The 20271-nt window shown below is 36.0% G+C and overlaps 1 protein-coding gene across 2 annotated transcripts in view; it reads left to right on the top strand.

Annotated features, from left to right (window-relative positions):
• The first annotated feature begins 73 nt into the window (after positions 1 to 73).
• LOC106135919 (sister chromatid cohesion protein PDS5 homolog B-B) overlaps positions 74 to 20271 on the top strand; it is a 26290-nt gene continuing 6092 nt past the window's right edge. The window contains exons 1-17 of one of the 2 annotated variants that reach the window (XM_060951376.1): positions 74 to 316; positions 2732 to 2821; positions 4957 to 5151; positions 7969 to 8159; positions 8541 to 8748; positions 9563 to 10609; positions 11593 to 11770; positions 12294 to 12482; positions 12782 to 12875; positions 13316 to 13499; positions 14273 to 14494; positions 15019 to 15156; positions 15408 to 15467; positions 16183 to 16342; positions 16949 to 17067; positions 17480 to 17623; positions 19384 to 19488. In XM_060951376.1, the coding sequence (XP_060807359.1) occupies positions 2741 to 2821; positions 4957 to 5151; positions 7969 to 8159; positions 8541 to 8748; positions 9563 to 10609; positions 11593 to 11770; positions 12294 to 12482; positions 12782 to 12875; positions 13316 to 13499; positions 14273 to 14494; positions 15019 to 15156; positions 15408 to 15467; positions 16183 to 16342; positions 16949 to 17067; positions 17480 to 17623; positions 19384 to 19473 (3300 nt within the window). In that variant the 5' untranslated portion in view covers positions 74 to 316; positions 2732 to 2740 and the 3' untranslated portion in view covers positions 19474 to 19488. Of the gene's footprint in view, positions 317 to 2731; positions 2822 to 4956; positions 5152 to 7968; positions 8160 to 8540; positions 8749 to 9562; positions 10610 to 11592; positions 11771 to 12293; positions 12483 to 12781; positions 12876 to 13315; positions 13500 to 14272; positions 14495 to 15018; positions 15157 to 15407; positions 15468 to 16182; positions 16343 to 16948; positions 17068 to 17479; positions 17624 to 19383; positions 19489 to 19605; positions 19771 to 20271 lie in introns of those variants that run through there. The other variant, XM_013336327.2, reaches the window with a different exon arrangement.

Below are 20271 nucleotides of genomic sequence, written 5' to 3'. Positions count from 1 at the left end.
TTTATAATCATAGACCCATGTCATAGACTTTTCAACTTAAACAAAGTGTCCATAGACAAAATGACCTTGAATTGCTTGTCAACTGCTACTAACGTCACTGTAGTTTTTCCCGCAGTTTGGCGTCTACGAGATAGAAAAATTAAAACAAGTAATTTCTATGTAATTAGATCAATAGGACATTTCTTTAAGTGATTAATAAAGCGGTGATGTTTGGTTAATACGATCATGTTTTACCTTTGATTGTTTTGTTTGGACACTGCTGTGGTGATTTTTGTGTATTGGTTCGGTCGGGAACACAGGCCCACGTCTATGCCTTGTAAGTATAGGCCATTACTGCTAATCTTCAATTTGTCAGCTTTATTTACGTGAAATATGCATGAAAACAATAGTATACCTTGACTTTTTCATTCTAATAAAAGTAAATTAACCTCGAAATTTATGCGATGTTTGCTTGTTTGGTCGTAAACCGAAGGTCCTGCAAGCATACGTAAATTAGGTATGGACCACGAGTGCAGTTTTTGTCGTCAACAACAGTTGATTATGGTCAAACTTTCCTGTATTTATAAAATTGTTGAATGCTTTGATAAGTAACACTCGCAAATAGCGAATAATATAATTTATGATTGCTCTTTTGCACACATTTAGTGGTTGATATTTTTTGTTTGTGTCATAGTTCTGTTTTGTATTTATATACTCCATTTTATGCATTTATTATTTTTTAGTATTTATACGCATTTATTCTATTTTATTCGTGTTAGGAACCAAACAAAAAATAATAGGACCACTCCTTGTCTTTCCCATGGATGTCGTAAAAGGCGATTAAGGCATAGTATTATAAACTTGGGATTCTTTTAGGAGATGGGCCTGACACTATTTGAATCTCAATTCTATTGTTGAGCCAAAAAGCTGAATCTGGTTTATCAGTCTTTTCAAGACTGTTGACTCTGCCTTCCCGTCAACATATGTAGTCGTGACTATGTATGTATATGTAAATAGTACAATTGGGATGTATTTTTCATAAAGTGTCTTATATGGTCCACCAAACCGCCATAACAGAATTGGATAACTTACCAGTTATAATAACTCAGGAGGTCCTGGGTTCTGTGTCCAAAATTAGCAAATATTAGTTCTTATTTTTACTGACATTCTTCAGAACAGGACTATAGCAAAAAGGAAGATGATGTTATATAACTTTCTAGTTTTTTAATTAACAACTACTTTATTCCTTACCAGGTGTGCAAATATGGGAGAGAGAATTAATTTAATTATTTGGTTTATTTCAAACACTTAATATCCATACTATTATGTTATTGTGAAGCCAGGGCAGGTCACTATTGTACATATACATACATACATAAAATCACACCTTTTTGCCAGAGGGGTAGGTAGAGATTACATCTTTCCCCTTGCCACAATCCCTACATACTTCTTTCACTTCATTCACATTCATAACTCTCTTCATGCAAGCTTGGCAGTTTCAGGTACTCTTGACCTGACCGTTTTCCAGGATGTCCTTAATAAGTCGCTAGTGTTTTAAAAACTTAAATCTTAAGCTAATACATAATATTCTTATTCTCATTACCATTATTTCCCACTGGAATAATACCAAATGGTTGAAATACAAAATAGTTAAACTAAATGCTTCAATAGTTCCTTTTTGGTTTGAGTAGCTAAGGTGTGGAATGAACTCCCTGCGTCTATGCGTACTCCCTGAGAGACAAGTACGAAGGTACTACATGAACATTCAAAAGAGAATAAATGGGTATCTCTTGGTTAGGCATGTAACATCTTTGTCTTCATCGTCACTTACCATCAGGTGAGATGGAAGACAAATGCCTTATCCAATATTGAAAAAAAAAATATACATACATACATACATATGATCACGTCTTTATCCCTTACAGGGTAGACAGAGCCAACAGTCTTGAAAAGACTGATAGGCAACATTAAGCTGTTTGTTTAAAAAAAAATATATAACAATAACATAATATACTTAAGTTTTGCACAGCTCAAGTTACATGTTTAAGCTAGTCCTAGATATATAATCAATATCATAGCCTGGGAAAGGTCACATGTGTTCTAAGAAAAGGCCTTTCAGTATGTAACATGTTACATATTCTGTCTAAATAGTATTTATTTAAAATTAATATAAGTTAAATTTCTATAGGAAATAAGCTACACATAAATTTCTTAACTTTGTATTATTTTAGGTAGGTAGGTGTAGGTATAGGAAGGGATTTCACAATTTGAAATGTTGTAGAACAAATCAAGATTTTTGATTCTGTTTGATTGCCCAGTTATATAACTAATAGTTTTTCCCTAAGTATAAAGTTCTCCATAATTTACCTACAATAAATAAATAAATATATATATATACATATATTATTTAAATTTTATAATGAAAAACAGAAAAAGCAACACAAACACACTTTCTCATTTATACTCAATTAATATGGATTTATGACATAGTTTTTATTATTATATATAATGATATGAAATTGGTGAAATAATAATCTGTTGTGTAGCTCTAAAAAACAACTTAAAAGTAATATTCTTACCTAAAAAGAGAAACCACATATTTTGCAATTATTTCATTCTAAAATTTACTTATTTATTTATTTTAACTAATTTATTTATGATATTTTGTAATAGTTTTAATTTTATAGTCTTCACAAGTCTTGTTAAATTTTTTTTTGTTTTAAATAGTTTTAATGTTTATTTTCTTCAACAGATCTCCAGCATGGCGGAAATAGTGTATCCGCAAGGCTGTCGCCCCATCACCGATGACCTAGGAGCCGATGAGCTGGTCCGAAGACTCAAGGTTTGTGTTGAAAATTTAATCTTAAATAGATGGTTTTCAGCAAGTTAATTGAGCACAAGGAACGTATGAAGCCAATGTAGAAGCCTTTGTGATAGACAGAAACATCTTTCTAGCCGGCGGGACGGTTAGAAAACACGATTGGCTTTTGTACAAGTAATCTCATTCAATGAGCGGCCGATAGAACACAGCGGAGTCTTTTGTTCAGTTCGATAGGAATAGAAATGGACATTGTTTTGCTATACAGACAAAAGCAAAGTGACTTTACATTGGGCAAAGCATCGAAAGAAAAACTACAATAAAATTTGTAAAATGACTAGGTATGTACTTAATTTGACCCTGAAGATACATATCTGCTAACTCTTTGTTAAATTTCGTAAAACTCGGTCCAGTAGTTTAGTTTATTCGTTATAAACACAAATATAAATCTCTCTTTATAATAAAAGTATGGATAAAATTAATGAATTGTAGGTAACACGATTCTCTCCGCGACAGAATCGGTGTAATACGAGGATTGTAGCGTGCGCCTTTTTGTAAACAAACCACTGGCGATTACAAAAGGAATTCATCATGAACATTTTGGTGATGTAATTGAGTTTGCTACTTATTTTAAACGAAATCTCTTCTAGATCCATCAGAGAGGGTTAGGGAGTAGAATACTCGTATGAGTTTTCAGTAAGAAAATACTTATATGAAATTTGTGATAAAGATCCTACATAAGATAGTATACCTATGTGGTTTTTGCTATTGGTAGGTATTTTAGTTTGGTTGGCGCATGTCTTGAAACCACACTAAAAATATAAGCATAAAATCTTACTATTGTAGATATCTAACTTAGTCGTGAGTATTTAGATTAAGTTAAGTTGCCTAGTAATAGCTTTCGAAATTAGGCCGAACCACAACAAACATATTTTTTTTTATAATGAATTTTAAAATGAACATTTTGTTGTCTAGAATAGAAACTATCTGAAGTTGAAGTCGACAGTCTAAGATTGAAAATAAAAGTTATGTAATATATCATTTGGAAATGAAAGCGTAACTACAGTGGGCCAAAAAGGATAGTAAGAGAGAGAAACTGGTATACTTTTCTGTGTGGCCCACTGTACATTAAATTGTATAAAAACTTAAGCGTACAAGGGAGTTGAAGGTTGAAGGCTCGAACTGCACAGTGCTGAGTTTTTAGGTCACGAGCGCATTTTCTCCGCTTTTGTTTCACTATTTTATCTCGGAACTGGACTTATTTGCGGTTTGACCACATTTGACCTTTATCATCTTTAAATAGAGAAAGATATTTATTGGCGTATTTGATTTTCCTCCTCCAGCTTATTATCGTATGTTTTTTGCATCTATCCACAATTTCCTAGTACACTATAGCGTTCTTGGTTAATTTTATAAAATCCTACCCCTTATTTTCTTCATTCTTCTCAAATCAGACCTAACACTGTTTTCACTCAAAATTATCAAAAATATCTCTCTCCTCTTTGCGTGACGCATACCTTCCATCACTATGCTTCGGGGCCTGGAGTCCGCTATCCTCAAAAGTACAAATACATATCTCTTGGAATAAAAAACCCGCACGTTAAATAAAACATTTATTGTGCAATATAAATACCATATTGACGCCACATGTGCCAAAACAAACATTTTATGCTACTGCCAAAAATTAAAATCTACAATGATTGAAAATGCATGTTTATTTATTACTGTATAATGTTTGACCCATTCCTCGTTTATTTACTGTTTCCTTCTAATGAAAGGCGATTGTCGATGTTATTGTGTGAAATTAACGAATACAATGACGCCTTATCATAAAGTGTGTAATATACGCTATTATTGTTTACTCTACGCTAGGGAATATCGATTTGTTCTTTCTTTGATTTATATTTCATTAAATGTTGGAATACAATTCGTATTTCTATTACGCAAAGTTGCAAATTACTTTGTAGGGACCCATAAGTGTTACCCTTAAGAGAATGTTCAGTCGACACTCCTGGGCTTTGGAAGCTAAAATTTAATATTTATATTATTTACGAAGTATTCCTACAGGAGCGGGAATTGACGAGAGTTTCTTATTACGCGGGTGGTGCAGCGGTCATAATTTAATTGATATCGTGTCTTAACATAATATTTTTTCACAGGTACTGGCCCACACCCTCCAGGGGTTGGGCCAGGATGAGGGCATGTACCAGCAGTACATTCCCCTGGCACTCCACTTGGCCGACGACTTCTTTCTGACGCATCCCTCGCGCGATGTACAGCTTCTAATTGCCTGCTGCATTGCTGATGTGCTCAGAGTGTACGCACCGGAGGCGCCGTATAAAGATCAGGAACAGGTAAAAAATTATTATCTTTATATATAAAACTCTTCCGTTACTGAGTGACTGACTGACAGACAACGCACAGTCGAAACTACTGGTCGTAGACAGCTGAAATTTGGAATGTAGGTTCCTTGGGATATGTAGGGGAGCACTAAGAAAGGTAAAAACGTTTCTATGAAAAATCTTATTCCTTGGGTTTATAAACTTGAAACTTGGCATGAACACGTACATAGGCAAGTAAATATGTTTGACATTATAAGTTTTTTCAAACTACCCTCCAATCGTGATTTAGGGGGTGCGATTGGGTGACTGATTTATTAACGCACAGCCGAAACCGCTCGGTATAGGAGTCTGAGATTTTGAACAGAGGTTCCTTTAGTAACATAAGTGAGCACTAAGAAGGGATTTTTGAAATGTCAACCCCCAAGGGGGGGAAACGGGATAAACTGAGCCGGGGCTGCGGGAAAGTTCTAACGAGATACCGTGGCCCCGGAACGCAAAGGGCAACTGAAGGAACGAGGTGGGTTTTAGTCAGTAAAAGTCTGACACTCCCTTCCGTTCCACCCAGAGCGGGAGAGGTCATTTGATGATTTCCCATCCTTAAAAAAAAAGACTTTGTATGACAACTTTCTACTAATATTATAAAGAGGAACAATCTATTTTTTTATATGTTTGTTTGTTTACACATGTAATCGATAAACTCCGAAACTACTGAATCGATTTCAAACATTCACCATTAGAAAGCTACATCATCCCTGAGTAACACAGGCTATATTTAATTCCAGTTGTAACAAGATTTCAGCCTGTGGAAGAAAAAGCCCTGTCGAGATTATTAAAAAACGCTATATATTATTTATATACACCGAATATACGCCGAATTACACGTGGGCGAAGCCACGGGCGGAAAGCTAGTTTATATATATGCTATCATGTAAGATCTTAGGGTATTAGTAGTACATTCCCCTGTCGCTTAGAAAATAATGTACATTGTTCCTGTCTCTTAAGCCTGTGGTCTGACGCCTTGGAAGCGGCAGTAAACTTAGTTTTTAAGTAATTTATTTGACGTCAACCAAGTTGTTAAACCATACGACAATTATTGCGATATAATAGTATCCTATAATATTAAAAAAAAAAAAAAGTTAACAGGAAATCCAGCTTCTTAAATCGGTAGTCGGTCGATTCATTTATATAAAGAAAATACTTTCTTTGAATGCATACCGCATTGTAGGCGCTGTATTATCTACCAGAAAACTGAAACGTCAAGGTCTGAGTGGAGGTACTAGGTAGTTCATTCCCCTGGCGCTCCACTTTAACAGATTAAATAATTCATGCTACTGCGAAACGACTCACGTGTATGTATTGTTTGTGCATGTGCACCGTACCTATTTTGAAGTTCGTATTTTGATTTAAAAAAAACCCGTTCAAGATAGTTTCACAACGACCGAAACAAAAAGAAAAATGCAAACGTATAGTACCTAGTTAAACTGGAAGTTTGAACAAATCTGATTTGTATTTTCTTCACCTTTAGCCTTATTTTTAAGGCTATTTTGGCTTTTTTGTCCCTTACGAGTAGGTCCTACTTGAATGCGCCCGCGATTCCACTACCACACAAAATTCGTTACCCACAGGAATTTCGAGGAATCCTATCTTAGTAAACCCCATCCTTAGATAGACCAATACATGGTCCACTTATCACTACAAACAAATCTCTAATTCCAGCACATTGGGTTGTTAATGAGTCGGTGTACTCTTAATTTTTTAAACAGAGATTTAACGGTACTTTTATGGTATGAACGTATTAACAGTTTTTCCAAGACTGTTGGCTCTGTCTACCCCAGAAGGAATATAGACGTGATTATATGTATGTATGTATTTTTACAATTAATTATAGTGTTAGTTCCAATTAATATAATGTAAAAATAAAACTTTAAATCATAATATTAGGTAAATCCTTTCTCAATATGTAAAGTTGGAATCCCTAGTTTTATTTAGATATTTTGGATGAATTGTTTTGTGTTAGAAAGTCAATGACTTGATGAAACAATTAATTTCATTTTAGTAATTTTTGAGAAAGATAGGTCTTTACGGCGTCACCTTAAGCGTGATCGTATAAAACGGTTTCTACTTCTACTGTACTTAGTTTTCATGAATACATAATAAGTAAGTACATTGGTATTGAATTTCAAACACATGTTTATTTGACATGCATGTAACTTTTCACTTATGTTACATACATTCAATACCTATTGCAAAACGGTTATGGTTGTAAGACAACGTTTTTGAATAAATTATGAGTAACTAACAATGTCGTTCAATTATGAAAAGTTTTTATATGAAAGTATTAACAGAATTTAATTAATAAGTCACTGTTAATTCGTCATTATTAATAACCACGCCGTACACCTTGATCGTGATCAAACTCTGGTACATACGTATATATAAACGTTTTTTACACCACTTAAATCGAGAATTATTGCAAGAACATTCTAAAAATTTTTACTATTGCTTTCTTGCTTTTGCCATATATAGATGAAATTAATCCAACAACATTCTACCATTAAGCCAAAAAGCTGAACGTGGCGTATCAAACTTTTCAAGATTATTGGCTCTGTCTACCTCGCAAGGGATATATATAAACGTAATTGTACATATGTATATGGAACTTTAATATATTCTTAAATGGATTGTTTTTGTAATATGTTCTACATTAACATAATACACTGAATCTGATCAGTGCCAAACAGTAATTTAAGGTTGTTATTGGAACACAAGAACAATTTAATGTAATATCTTCATTTTTTTTTCAAAAACATTACTTCTCTTACCGAATAGGTGAAGACAATATTCCTGTTCCTCATCAACCAACTCCAAGGTCTTCGTGACCCGAAGGACCCTGCCTTCAAGCGGTATTTCTACCTGCTGGAGAACTTGGCGTATGTGAAGTCATTCAACATGTGCTTCGAACTTGAGGATTGCCAGGAGATATTTTGTGAGCTGTTCGTGCTTATGTTCAAGATTGTCAAGTGAGTATTGATATGAATAAAAAATCCATGTTTATATCTGTTTACCAAAGATCAGCCATGAACGTTTTAAAGGGATATTTTAAATTAAGTTGTTATCGTCTTAATTAATTAATTACTATTTGAGTCGAGTAGTGTCTTTGCAATTACCCCACATCTTAATACCCCCACACCCTACAATCTATATAAAGTAAATTTTCACTTAAATAACATAATTTTTGTCTAATGTTATGTTTTTCTTATGTGCAATAAATGCCATTTCTTTGTTACAATATTATATCTGTATTAAAGACAAAGTTATCCAAGTCACTACACTCATTCGTCATCACTCAGGAAATAAAATTAGGTACTTGAAAATAATTACTATCGTTTTTTTTCCAACAGCACGGAGCACTCGTCAAAAGTGAAGTCGTTCATGCTGGACGTCCTCTGTCCTCTCATCACGGAGTCGGACGTCGTCTCCAATGAACTGCTCAACGTGATCCTCATCAACTTGGTGGAGCCGAATAAACGTGAACACAAACATGCGTATGCGCTCGCCAAAGAGCTCATTGTTAAGACAAGCGAGACATTGGAGCCTTATATACAAGGGGTAAGTTATGTATTTCTCAATAAAGGTTTATGAACTCGTCTTTTAAAGTAACTTCTGTTTTAAAATTTTTCAACGACTATGCGCAGCTTATTAGGATATGTAATGATACTTGGGCGTTTTACTTATGTAGGTATCACATTCTCAATGTGATCCTAATTAACTTCACTCGCCAATTAGCTCATTGTTAAGACTGTGAATATATAAGGGGTAAGTTAATTGTAATAGATACATTATCTTTTGATGTAGATGTCGATGTCGCAAAAGGTAAATAAAGGCAATAATATTTACGACTATGATACTAGGACATTGTAGATTTATAATTATACCGCGTGTAGCCCAATCTGATATTGTATTATTGTATGTTATTATTTTTAAGATGTAAAGCGGGCCAAATATATTTGTAAGTATTATTTCATGCTAACGTCTAGCAATATCACATAACTAAAGCAATTTTTCAGAATTGAAATAATCTAAATCCATATTTGACAAATATAATAAATAACTTATCTTATGTCTATTTATAAGTATTAAATCTCACAAGTACACTATCATACGAATGATATAATATGTGTATATTTGTTATCTTCTAATCAGCTTTGCCCAATGAATTATTGTTATAAAGATAATGCTTATTATATGGCATGCACAGCTGATGGTCTGGCCCTGTTCCATTGCGCCAAGAACCATGTGGCATTATCACTGTCTGAACTACATTAAATTGAACGTATACCACGACTTCGTATACGTGGATTGAATGAGTGTATCAATATTGATTAATATTGAATAAATATTAAATATTCATTTTTTGTTGCAGTTCTTCAACCACGTGCTAATTCTCGGCAAAGAGGAGAAATCGCTCGCGATATTCTCAAAAGTGTACGAGTTGATATACGAACTGTACCAATGCTGTCCGAGCATTCTATTGGCCGTGCTGCCTCAACTAGAATGCAAATTAAAATCAGCGCAATTCCAGGAGAGACTTAGCGGGGTCGCGTTACTTGCTAGAATGTTCTCAGAACCCGGCTCCGAGCTAGCCAAGCAATACCCAGCCTTGTGGCGAGCCTTTCTAGGCAGATTTAACGATATATCGGTACTAATAAGGATCAAATGCGTACAATATTGCATGCACTTCTTGGTACACCACCCGGATCTGAGGAAAGACATAACTGATACGCTGAAGTTGAGGCAACACGATGCGCACGAGCAAGTGCGCTATGAAGTGGTCATGGCTATCATAGCGACGGCCCAAAGGGATTTCCAAGCGGTTGCCGAATCTGAAGATTTACTACATTTTGTAAGAGAAAGAACTTTGGATAAGAAGTTTAAGATCCGTAAAGAAGCGATGTCGGGTCTTGCGATGATATACAAGAAATTCTTGACTGAAGAAAGCGTGCCGCCTGCTACTGAACGGGCGGTACAGTGGATCAAAGATAAAATCCTACACGGTTACTACATGACTGCTTTGGAAGACCGTTTGCTAGTCGAACGTCTCCTTAACACATCTTTGGTTCCATATACATTGCCGGCTCCGGTTCGCATGAAGAAATTGTATTATTTGATGTCAAATGTCGATGACAATGCAACAAAAGCGTTCATTGAACTTCAAAAGCATCAATTGGCGGTTCGTCGTACTGTAGCCGAGTGGATAGATTTGCACAGGAAGCCGCAGACGCCGACCGTGCAAAAGGAATTGATCGCTAAAGTCTTGCACATAAGTTCCAAATTCCTACCGGAGTCAGTGAAAGCGCAGGAGTTCCTGAATAAGTTTTCTGGGCATATGAAGCAGGCGCCAGAGTTGTTGGCCGGTATGGAGACTATATTGAACCCCAATGTGAGCTGCGAAGTGTGCGTGCGTACTACTGTGAGTAAATTTTATATGTTGAGTACATAATGAAGAAATTATTTTTCAATAGGTGTCACGTCTTTATGTCAGTGCCGTGTGGTTCCCGGCACCAAAAAAAGAATAAGTCCACTCCAACTCGTTCCCATGGATGTCGTAAAAGGCGACTAAGGGATAAGCTTACAAAGTTGAGATTCTTCTTTTAGGCGCTGTGCTAGCAACCTGGCACTATTTGAATCTCAATTTTATCATTTAACCAAACAGCTGAACGTGGCATATCAGTCTTTTCAAAACTGTTGGCTCTATCTACCCCACAAGGTACCCTTTTTCAATCAAGACGTGATTATATGTATGTATGTATGTCACGTATTTGTTTTGGTGAATTCTACAGTCTGAATTTTAAGAGTACTATTATATTACTATTATTAATTATTCTTTGCTAAAGAAAATATCTGCTATTAATTTTTTGAAAGTGGCAAACAGATAAGAATTACATTGTCAGATATGTAATAAAAACAATTCATAAGTTTTTTATCTTATCCATTGACATACATTTAAAAGCATATGCATTATTATTTGAGTTTTAATGACACAGATTCATGGACCAATACATAAACTTACTAACGTTCCCCCGCGACTTCACTCTTCTGAAAAGTACTCTATATCCTTGACTGTACTACCTACAAATATGTATGCAAAATTTCATAGAGAATGGTTCAGTGGTTTTGGCTTAAAAGACACACAAGAGACAAACAAACACACTTTCACTTTTATAATATTAGCATTGATTCTTTTAGATTCAATGACGCTGATACACAGATACATAGATGTATCAATTTGTACTTTGTTATATGTAGGTAATGTTAAAATTGTCAAATTCTATTGTCTTGCACCATTCCGTAATAATAGAGTAAGCTTTGATGAAATAAATAAAAAAAAGTTCCAAAATCCATTCCGTTTTTCTCCTTATATGGTTAAAAAGATAATTATTTTACTTTTTTCAGTCAAATGTCCTAAAGAAACTTGGCCAGCCAATAATGACTAACTTGTATTACAACACAGTCAAAATGCTGTTAGAGCGAGTTAGTTCCGTGATGATAGATCACGAGTCTCTGCTTATACTGGTCGGATATGTGGAGGGAGCTGTGAAAGGGACCGATCCGGCTATAGCTGAAGAATGCGGTAAGTAATTTTTTTTTATCAATCAATATATTTTGGAACAAAAATGAAAAGTCTAAGAAATTGTGGGCTTAATGTCGCCAAAAATATGGGTATTCGAAAAAAGAATTTAAACTGAGAATGTCAAAGACCAGACAAAGCGGGAAGAGGAATGTCGAAATGGTCTCTTAAGAATAGCAATAGAGGTTGCAACTGGGAACAGTTGAGTGTTTTTGTTGCAACACTAATTTTTTTTTAATTTACACATCTCATACATAGTTTGTAGTATTTTTTGGTGGTGGTTGTTATTAGTAGGCTTGCAGAATAGAACAAGTTTGAAACATCTTGGCGATTAGAAATGAACAGAATATGTCAATGATAATATATTCGATCCGCATATCAAGTATGGAACGCGCGACGCCTTTTTTAACGATTCACTATCACTGTTTCGCTTTTTATTATGATGTGAAACAGGACAGCTATAGTTTATGACATGCCAGTCCTGCTGTCTTCGATTTCATCAATTTATTGTGATAACTTTTTACAGGCATAGACATAAAGAAAGCGGCCGAGCGCGGACTGAAACTACTGGTGATGCTGTCTTTCGTGTTCCCCGCACATTTCCTTCACGAAGATGTGCTCGATCGTCTCACGTCATTACTGGAATTGGATGATGAAAGTGTGGCGCCTCATATACTAGCCGCACTCACTTTCCTTGGAAAATACCGTCCTCTGAGTAAGCAATGCTTGTTATATACATATATTTATGTTATAGCATGGGTTAATTCGCGTTCTATACCTAAAGTTTTGTCAGGTTTGGGCTGTACATGGGAATCCATACATCATAAATAAATTTATGTTATGCAGTCATCGTTCTAATGATGTTTATACAAGAAAATGTTGTGCAATCTGGACCCATAATTTTGTTTAATGTCAAGTTTGTCTTGAAATGATTCGTCGTAATTTGAAGGTGTTTGCGCCGTTCCTGGAATACATATTTTATTTATAAATCGACTACATTGATTTCTTTCACAGGCGAAGCTTGTCCGTCACTATTTCCAAGACTGATTACCCTCTGCAAGGCATATGCTGAAGTCGGCACACCTAAACAGGCCAAAAATGCTGTCAGGTATGTAAGATATTTTAAATTCAAACACACTTCGTAAAAGTTACTTTATGTTAAAATAGATTTATACAAAACTTCCCACAAATTTGATAAAGTAAATAACGACATTGTTCACTTTTTCCTATATGAAAGTTGTAGTTTTTTTGTACTTTTTTGTTTAAAGTTTGTTTTGAATGTTTCTACATTATTACAGCACACCATGATCATGCATTTTTTTGATTTGCTACACACACAAAATACAATAGGATCGAGATCATGGGTGCACATTGTAGGGTGTATAAATGCCAGGAAGATCTAGACTATTGTAGGTTGTTTAATATATAATCTGATATCCTATGAGCATTGGATATTATACTCTTCCAAAAACAACCTTAAATTAATCCGTCCCGATGACCCATATACCATAATACTCTCACTAACACAATCTTTTACATCTTTCTCAGGTGTCTTTTCGTCAACGTCCCAGACCAACGCACTCAAATCTTCACAGAAATCTTGGACACTCTGAAAGCGACTCTGAACCCCCAATCGGAACATTACCGCACCGCCATCGTCACACTGGGTCACATCGCACACAACTTGCCGGACAACTTCCCTGTGCACATCAAGAATATCGTCTCCAGGAAGGTAACATATCGATTTGTATATATATCAGACATATATGTAGCTGAAGCGATGTTTGGGGTTGGACCACCACAAGGGGATCTTCCACCAGGCTAGCTGTCATGCTTGGGAAACTGCACGAAAGACGGGTCGGAAGTTTTATTTATGCTGCAATCTATGCTTGCGCGATTTTGGCTAAGAGAGTCGCGTGCGTCGTCGTGATTGGCCGATGGCGTGTGACGTACCATATACATATAACTAGGATGTCAAGTAATGCTATACTCTGAGTCTACAATCGGAACATTACCGCACTGCCATCATCACTCTAGAACACATCGCATACAACTTGCCTGTGCTTCTAATATAGCCACTGCCCTGAGAAAAGCCGAAGACAGAACAGAAGTTTGCGAATCTGCCAAGCGTTTCAGGACAAACGACCTTCAGTAATGATGATAATGACAAAGAAGAAGATTTTTAACTATGGAGAAAAAAGTTCCAAAAATTTATATATAACATGTAGTCTTAAACATTATATAGGTACTAGAGGTCGCCCGCGAATTCGTCCGCATGGAAACCCTATCAATCCCGCGGAAACTCTGGGATAAAAAGTAGCCTATGTGTTATTCTGGGTCTTCAGCTACCCACATACCAAATTTTATCGTAATCGGTTCTGTAGTTTTTGCGTGAAAGAGTAACAAACATCCATACAGTAATCCTGACATACTCACTTTCGCATTTATAATATTAGTAGGATTATCCTAATTACACGCTATAGACATGTTTTTCCCCGTTTTCAGATAGTAAAAGAGCTTCTAGTCCGCGAAGGAGGCGGCGGTCCGAACGCGCCCGAAGAAGAATGGTGCGACGAAGAGGAGCTACCCGAGGAGACCCGATGCAAACTAGAGGGTCTCAAATGTATGGCGAGATGGCTTTTAGGATTGAAGAAAGATGAATTGTCCGCCCAGAAGACGTTTAGGATGCTCAACGCTTTCATTGTACACAAAGGAGATCTTTTGCAAGTAAGTTTTGTCGCCAACGTGGTCTAGTAAGACGGATTTGTTGTATATTAAGACGTGCTGCATACCAGATTCAAAAATATATTAAGTTAAAAGACAGTTTAATAGTAATATTTATTCTTTATTTTTGTCTTAAGACAATCTTATAATATTAAGTTTTCGCAGTAAAATTGTTGTCTTAAAACAAAATTCTTTACACTAAAGTGCTGTTTTATGATTGACAAAAGATTTTAGAAAGAATTTTCGTTGAAGATTTTTGAGAGTCTTATTCATGAACCTAATTACATATTATTATATTCTATTCTGAATCCTCATACTTGTAGTCAAACTATTTGAAAGTATATTACTCGTTAATTAAGTAACCAAAATAACCAATGTAACCAATGTAAGTATAAATGTACCATGTAGTTTCTGGCCATACAGCTTAGAACATACCCATTCAGTCTTAAGGCTCTGTCTACCCCGCAAGGGATATAAACGTGACTTAATGTACGTATAATATGTAACCTTTTATTGTTTTCTCACAGCAAAACCAGCTGTCGAAAGCTGAAATGGCGCACCTGAGGTTGGCGGCGGGCGCGGCCATGTTGAAGATTTGCGAGCAGAAGGGCGTCGGCGATCAGTTCACAGCCGAGCAGTTTTATAATCTGTCGCATCTTATGATTGTGAGTTTACTTTTTATTTTTTTTAGTGTAAATTTCTATAGCGTACATGTAATAAGTATAGAAAATAAATATTTCAATAGGCTTACTTTTGTACTGCTTGTTTTGTTTTTTTTTAATTGAAAATTTATGTAGCTATTTCGAAATATCCTGGGGTAGAGGCATTTACGAATGTTAATGCAACATGTGTGAATAGCACCGCTGAGTGCGAATAAATATAAATATTTTGTATAAATCGGACTTGTTTGTTTCAGGATGACGTTCCCCAAGTCAGAGAAACATTTGCGGCAAAACTACATAAAGGATTGTCCAAGGTAAGGGGAATTGAACCAAGAAATTTACTAAAGTGTTGTCAGAGCAATTTAAAATTAGTTTTTTTGGTTCATAATTCATAATATATTATAAATTGTTCTTAGTTTTATGTTAAGATTGTAGGTAAAATCGTTAAACCGCTTGTTTTCTAAATAAATAAAGAAACGGAAACATAGGGGACACTGAAACACAACTCAACCCCTAAATCAGTACCTAGGTTTATATGATTTTGTTCGTAATTATTTTTTATTAATTAGTTTGTTAGTAATAAAGGGCTTATAAATTTGATATTCTTTTAGGTGACGATTTAGTTAGCAACCTGTCACAATTTGAATCTCAATCAGTCTTCAACACTATTGCCTCTATCTACCGCGCAAGGGATATAGACGTGACTAAACATATGTGTAATAAAGAAGCAAAACCGCTTCTATCCTGCAAAGTGAAATGCAAAACCGCTTCTATCAACCGATGAGATGCCAAATGGCCTCTATCAGATTTGAATGATTTTTTTAAATTCCATTTACTGTTCCAGAATAAAATAAACATATTAAAATAAAAGTGTTGCTATTATTCTATGATGTGTAATTTGATAATCACGTACGGCCTAAATTTTGATGATGAAATCAAAAGTTTTCGCGAAATTGATAGGAATACAAAAAAGTGGATAGAGGCGCCCTATTGCATCTATACGCCTCATGTGTGCGTCAATAATTGCAGGGCATCCCCAACAAGTGCCTGCCGCTGGACTTCATGGGCATGTACGCGCTGGGCGGCCGCGAGCCCGACCGCCGCATCCGCGGGCTGCTGCGCCAGTACATGCTGGCTGATGTCGTGAGGCGCAGGGAGTATGTCAGAAACATCACCGTCGGCACTAAAGGTACGCTTTGTTGGCATTAAAAGGACGAAATTAAGGACGTCCTGGTAAAGGGTCAGGTCGAAACCGCCGAGCTTGCATGAAGAGAGTTATGAATGTGGATGAAGCGAAGGAAGTATGCAGAGATCGTGGCAAGTGGAAAGAGGTAGTCTCTGCCTACCCCTCCGGCAAAGAGGCGTGATTTTATGTATGTATGTATGTAAAAGGACACTTACGGTATGTCAGGAACAACACTGTTGGCACTAAAGGTACGCTTTGTTAGCATTAAAAAAATAAAATGAACAATGTTTAGTGGTAAATGTCAGAACAGTCAAACTTTGTCCAATTTAGCATATTTCTTTTATGAATTATGTATTTAGACATCGCTAAATTACTTTATTTTAAGTCTGAAGTCTTGTACAATCTGCTTCGTTTGTTTAATTTTATATTTAATTATTCGCTAGTTTTGATAAATATCTACATATGTACTGACCGGTCGCAAATCAGACAGTCGCATCAGGGGGCGACTGAAGTGAATAAAGTAAGACTTATGAGAAAAAAAACCAATAAACTATGCGACTGTGACAGAAAAAGGTGACTGTCTAAAATGCGTTTGTTCTATATTATCAGTGGAGCGCGCCGTGAGCCAGTTGCCGCACATACTGCCCGACTACATGCTGGTGTTCGCGGTGCCCATCCTCACGCACGATCCCGCATTCACCGCCTACGACAACGTGGCTCAGCTCAAGGTCAGTCATAAACGAATGTGAACAATGACTGACATATCGAAATTACCTATGGAAATGTCGTTCAGCTTGATGGCATTTTTTATTGCATTTGCATCGTACATACATAAAGTGACATCTATATCCCTTGCCACAGATTAATAAATAAATATATACACATTACACATATTGAGTTAGCCTCGAAGTAAGTTCGAGACTTGTATATTTTATAATAAATATTTATATAGATAAACATCCAAGACCCAGGCCAATCAGAAAAAGTTATTTTCTCATCATGCCCTGGCCGGGATTCGAACCCGAGACCTCCGGTGTCACAGACAAGCGTACAACCGCTGCGCCACAGAGGCCGTCAAATAACTGTATACATTTACATTCTTGTTTATAGTTAACTAAATTGATGTAATTCTCTTTCTAGGTGGTAAAGAATTGTCTCTGGTTCATACTGGAGCCGCTGATCACTCGCAACGACCTGTACTGCTATGGCTTCTACAAGAGTCTCGTCGAGAGGATGAAATGCCATAAAGACGCTCTCAACGAGACCGACGACGCTGTTAATTATGTAAGTTTTTCTTTATTTAATATGTAAAAGAGTCTCAGTCTTTTCAAGACCTTTGGCTCTGTCTACCCGCAAGGGATTTAGACGTGACTATATGTATGTATGTAGATATCAAAAGTAACATATCTAAAGAGAAAAGCTTTTTCTATTGGTGCCGGGAACCACACGGCACTTAATAATAACGGTCTACTAATAGGGTACCGGACAGTAATCGAAAAAAAATCTAAGTTGTGTTTTAAAATAAAGTTTGTTATACAAGAACATCACATAATAAAGATTTTTAAGAAATAACAATGATTTATAATTTTAAATCAATAAATAAAGTTGCAAAAATCCAATATTTTTTATCTCTGCAGCGTAAGAACCCAAACACCAATCACAGTGAGTGACGTCATACGTAATGAGTGATAAGTAAACACCACTGCTTTGTATGTTATTTCGAGTTATTCTACGATTTATTTGCATTTTTCTAAAAATATTTAATTGTAATTAGTTACGAATTGAAGGACTTTACTCATAACAGAAGTTGTCGCAAGTGCTTGAAGCCGCCTATCAAGCTTTTATCATGGAACAAGGTTACAAACCGACAATAGAAATCTCCCAAAAGATTGATATTTTCATGGTGGGCAGTTCCTTTGCCACTAATACCGACTTTTATTTGCTGAATTAAGCAATGTGGAAACATTTGTGTAAGTATTTCAACCTCTTTTTGTTTATCTTAACAACAGAAATGATTGAAGAAATTACAAACGAAAACATAACCTAAAACTAGTTTCATTGTTTACAAAGTTATTTTCACATATTTTTTTCTATGATTTTAAAGGTTAGATATTTATGGGTTTTGCATGTTTCTAGATCTGCGAGAAAATACTTAAATTATCCAAGCACTGATCACTTGTAATATGGCTTGTAGTTTGTTTTTCAAACATATGACGTCACGCGATCAGAATTGACGTAAAGTGCTGTTTTCGCGGCAATTTTAAATAAATTACGTTTTTCTCGTTTTTAAATACTCCAAAAGATTTATTTATTTAAAATAATATTTTTTATGGATATATAAATAAATAAAGATTATTTTTAAACACAATCTGAAAAGTTGTCCGGTACCCTATTGTGAAGAAAATGTGGACGACTTGCGATCTAGCGATGTCACGGTTGCTAGCCCATCGCCTAAAAGAATAATACCAAGTTTATAAGCCTATCCCTTAGATGCCTTATATGAATACATACATATACATATGGTCACGTCTATATCCCTTGCGGGGTAGACAGAGCCAACAGTTTTGAAAAGTCTGAATGGCCATGTTCAGCTATTTGGCTTAATGATAGAATTGAGATTCAAATAGTGACAGGTCGCTAGCTCATCGCCTAAAAGAAGAATCTCAAGTTTGTAAGTCTATCCCTTTTACGACATCCATGGGAAAGAGATGGAGTGGTCCTATTCTTTATTGTATTGGTGCCGGGAACCACACGGAATTAAATTGATTGTGTTTATTTTTGCAGAAAATATGGGCTACTTGCGATCTAGCGATGTCACGGTTGCTAGCCCATCGCCTTAAATAAGAACACCAAGTTAATAAGCCTATTCCTTTCGTCGCCTTTTATGACATGCGTGGAAAAGAGACAATTCTTTTTTCTATCGGTGCCGGGAACCACACGGCATCAAATTGATTCGACGACATGCATGGAAAAGAGACTGTCCTTTTTTCTATTGATATCGAAATACTCACGGCATTAAATTGATTCGTGTTTTTATTTTGCAGAAAATGTGGGCTACTTGCGATCTAGCGATGTCACGGTTGCTAGCCTATTACCTAAAAGTAGAATACCAAGTTTATAAGCCTATCTCTTAGTTGCCTTACATGACATTGAGACAATTCTTTTTTGTATTGATACCGGGAACCACACGGCATTAAATTGATTGTATCCTTTTTTCTATTGATATTGAAACGGCATTAAATTGATTCGTGTTTTTATTTTTGCAGAAAATGTGGGCTACGTGCGACCTAGCGATGTCGGTGATCTGGGCGCGCTCGTCCTCGTTCGAGCTGCGCGAGTTCCCGTCGGACGCGCGCATCCCCACCATGTATTTCGCGCCGCAGCCCTCGTACTTCGTCAACACTAGGGTGTTCCTGCCGCCAGAACTGCAGGTATAAATAACATTTTTCTTTATAAGTTTATTAGGTTATGGAAAAACAGACGGAAAAAAAGTAGATAACGTTTTCTAACTCTAACGTTGTCTACCTCGGCAATACGTGGGTGTTCCTGCCGCCTGAACTACAGGTATATACATATATCATTTTTCTTTCTAACTTTATTAGGTTCTGGAAAAAACAGACGGAAAAAAGTAGATAACGTTTTCTAACTCTAACGTTGTCTACCTCGGCAATACGTGGGTGTTCCTGCCGCCTGAACTACAGGTATAAATAACATTTTTCTTTCTAACTTTATTAGGTTATGGAAAAAACAGACGGAAAAAAAAGTAGATAACGTTTTCTAACTCTAACGTTATCTACCTCGGCAATACGTGGGTGTTCCTGCCGCCTGAACTGCAGGTATAAATAACATTTTTCTTTCTAAGTTTATTAGGTTATGGAAAAAACAGACGGAAAAAAAAGTAGATAACGTTTTCTAACTCTAACGTTATCTAC

This window comes from Amyelois transitella, chromosome 24 (assembly GCF_032362555.1).
Source record: "Amyelois transitella isolate CPQ chromosome 24, ilAmyTran1.1, whole genome shotgun sequence".
In the NCBI taxonomy this organism is placed as follows: domain Eukaryota; kingdom Metazoa; phylum Arthropoda; class Insecta; order Lepidoptera; family Pyralidae; genus Amyelois; species Amyelois transitella.
This window is presented reverse-complemented; position numbering and strand designations above follow the sequence as displayed.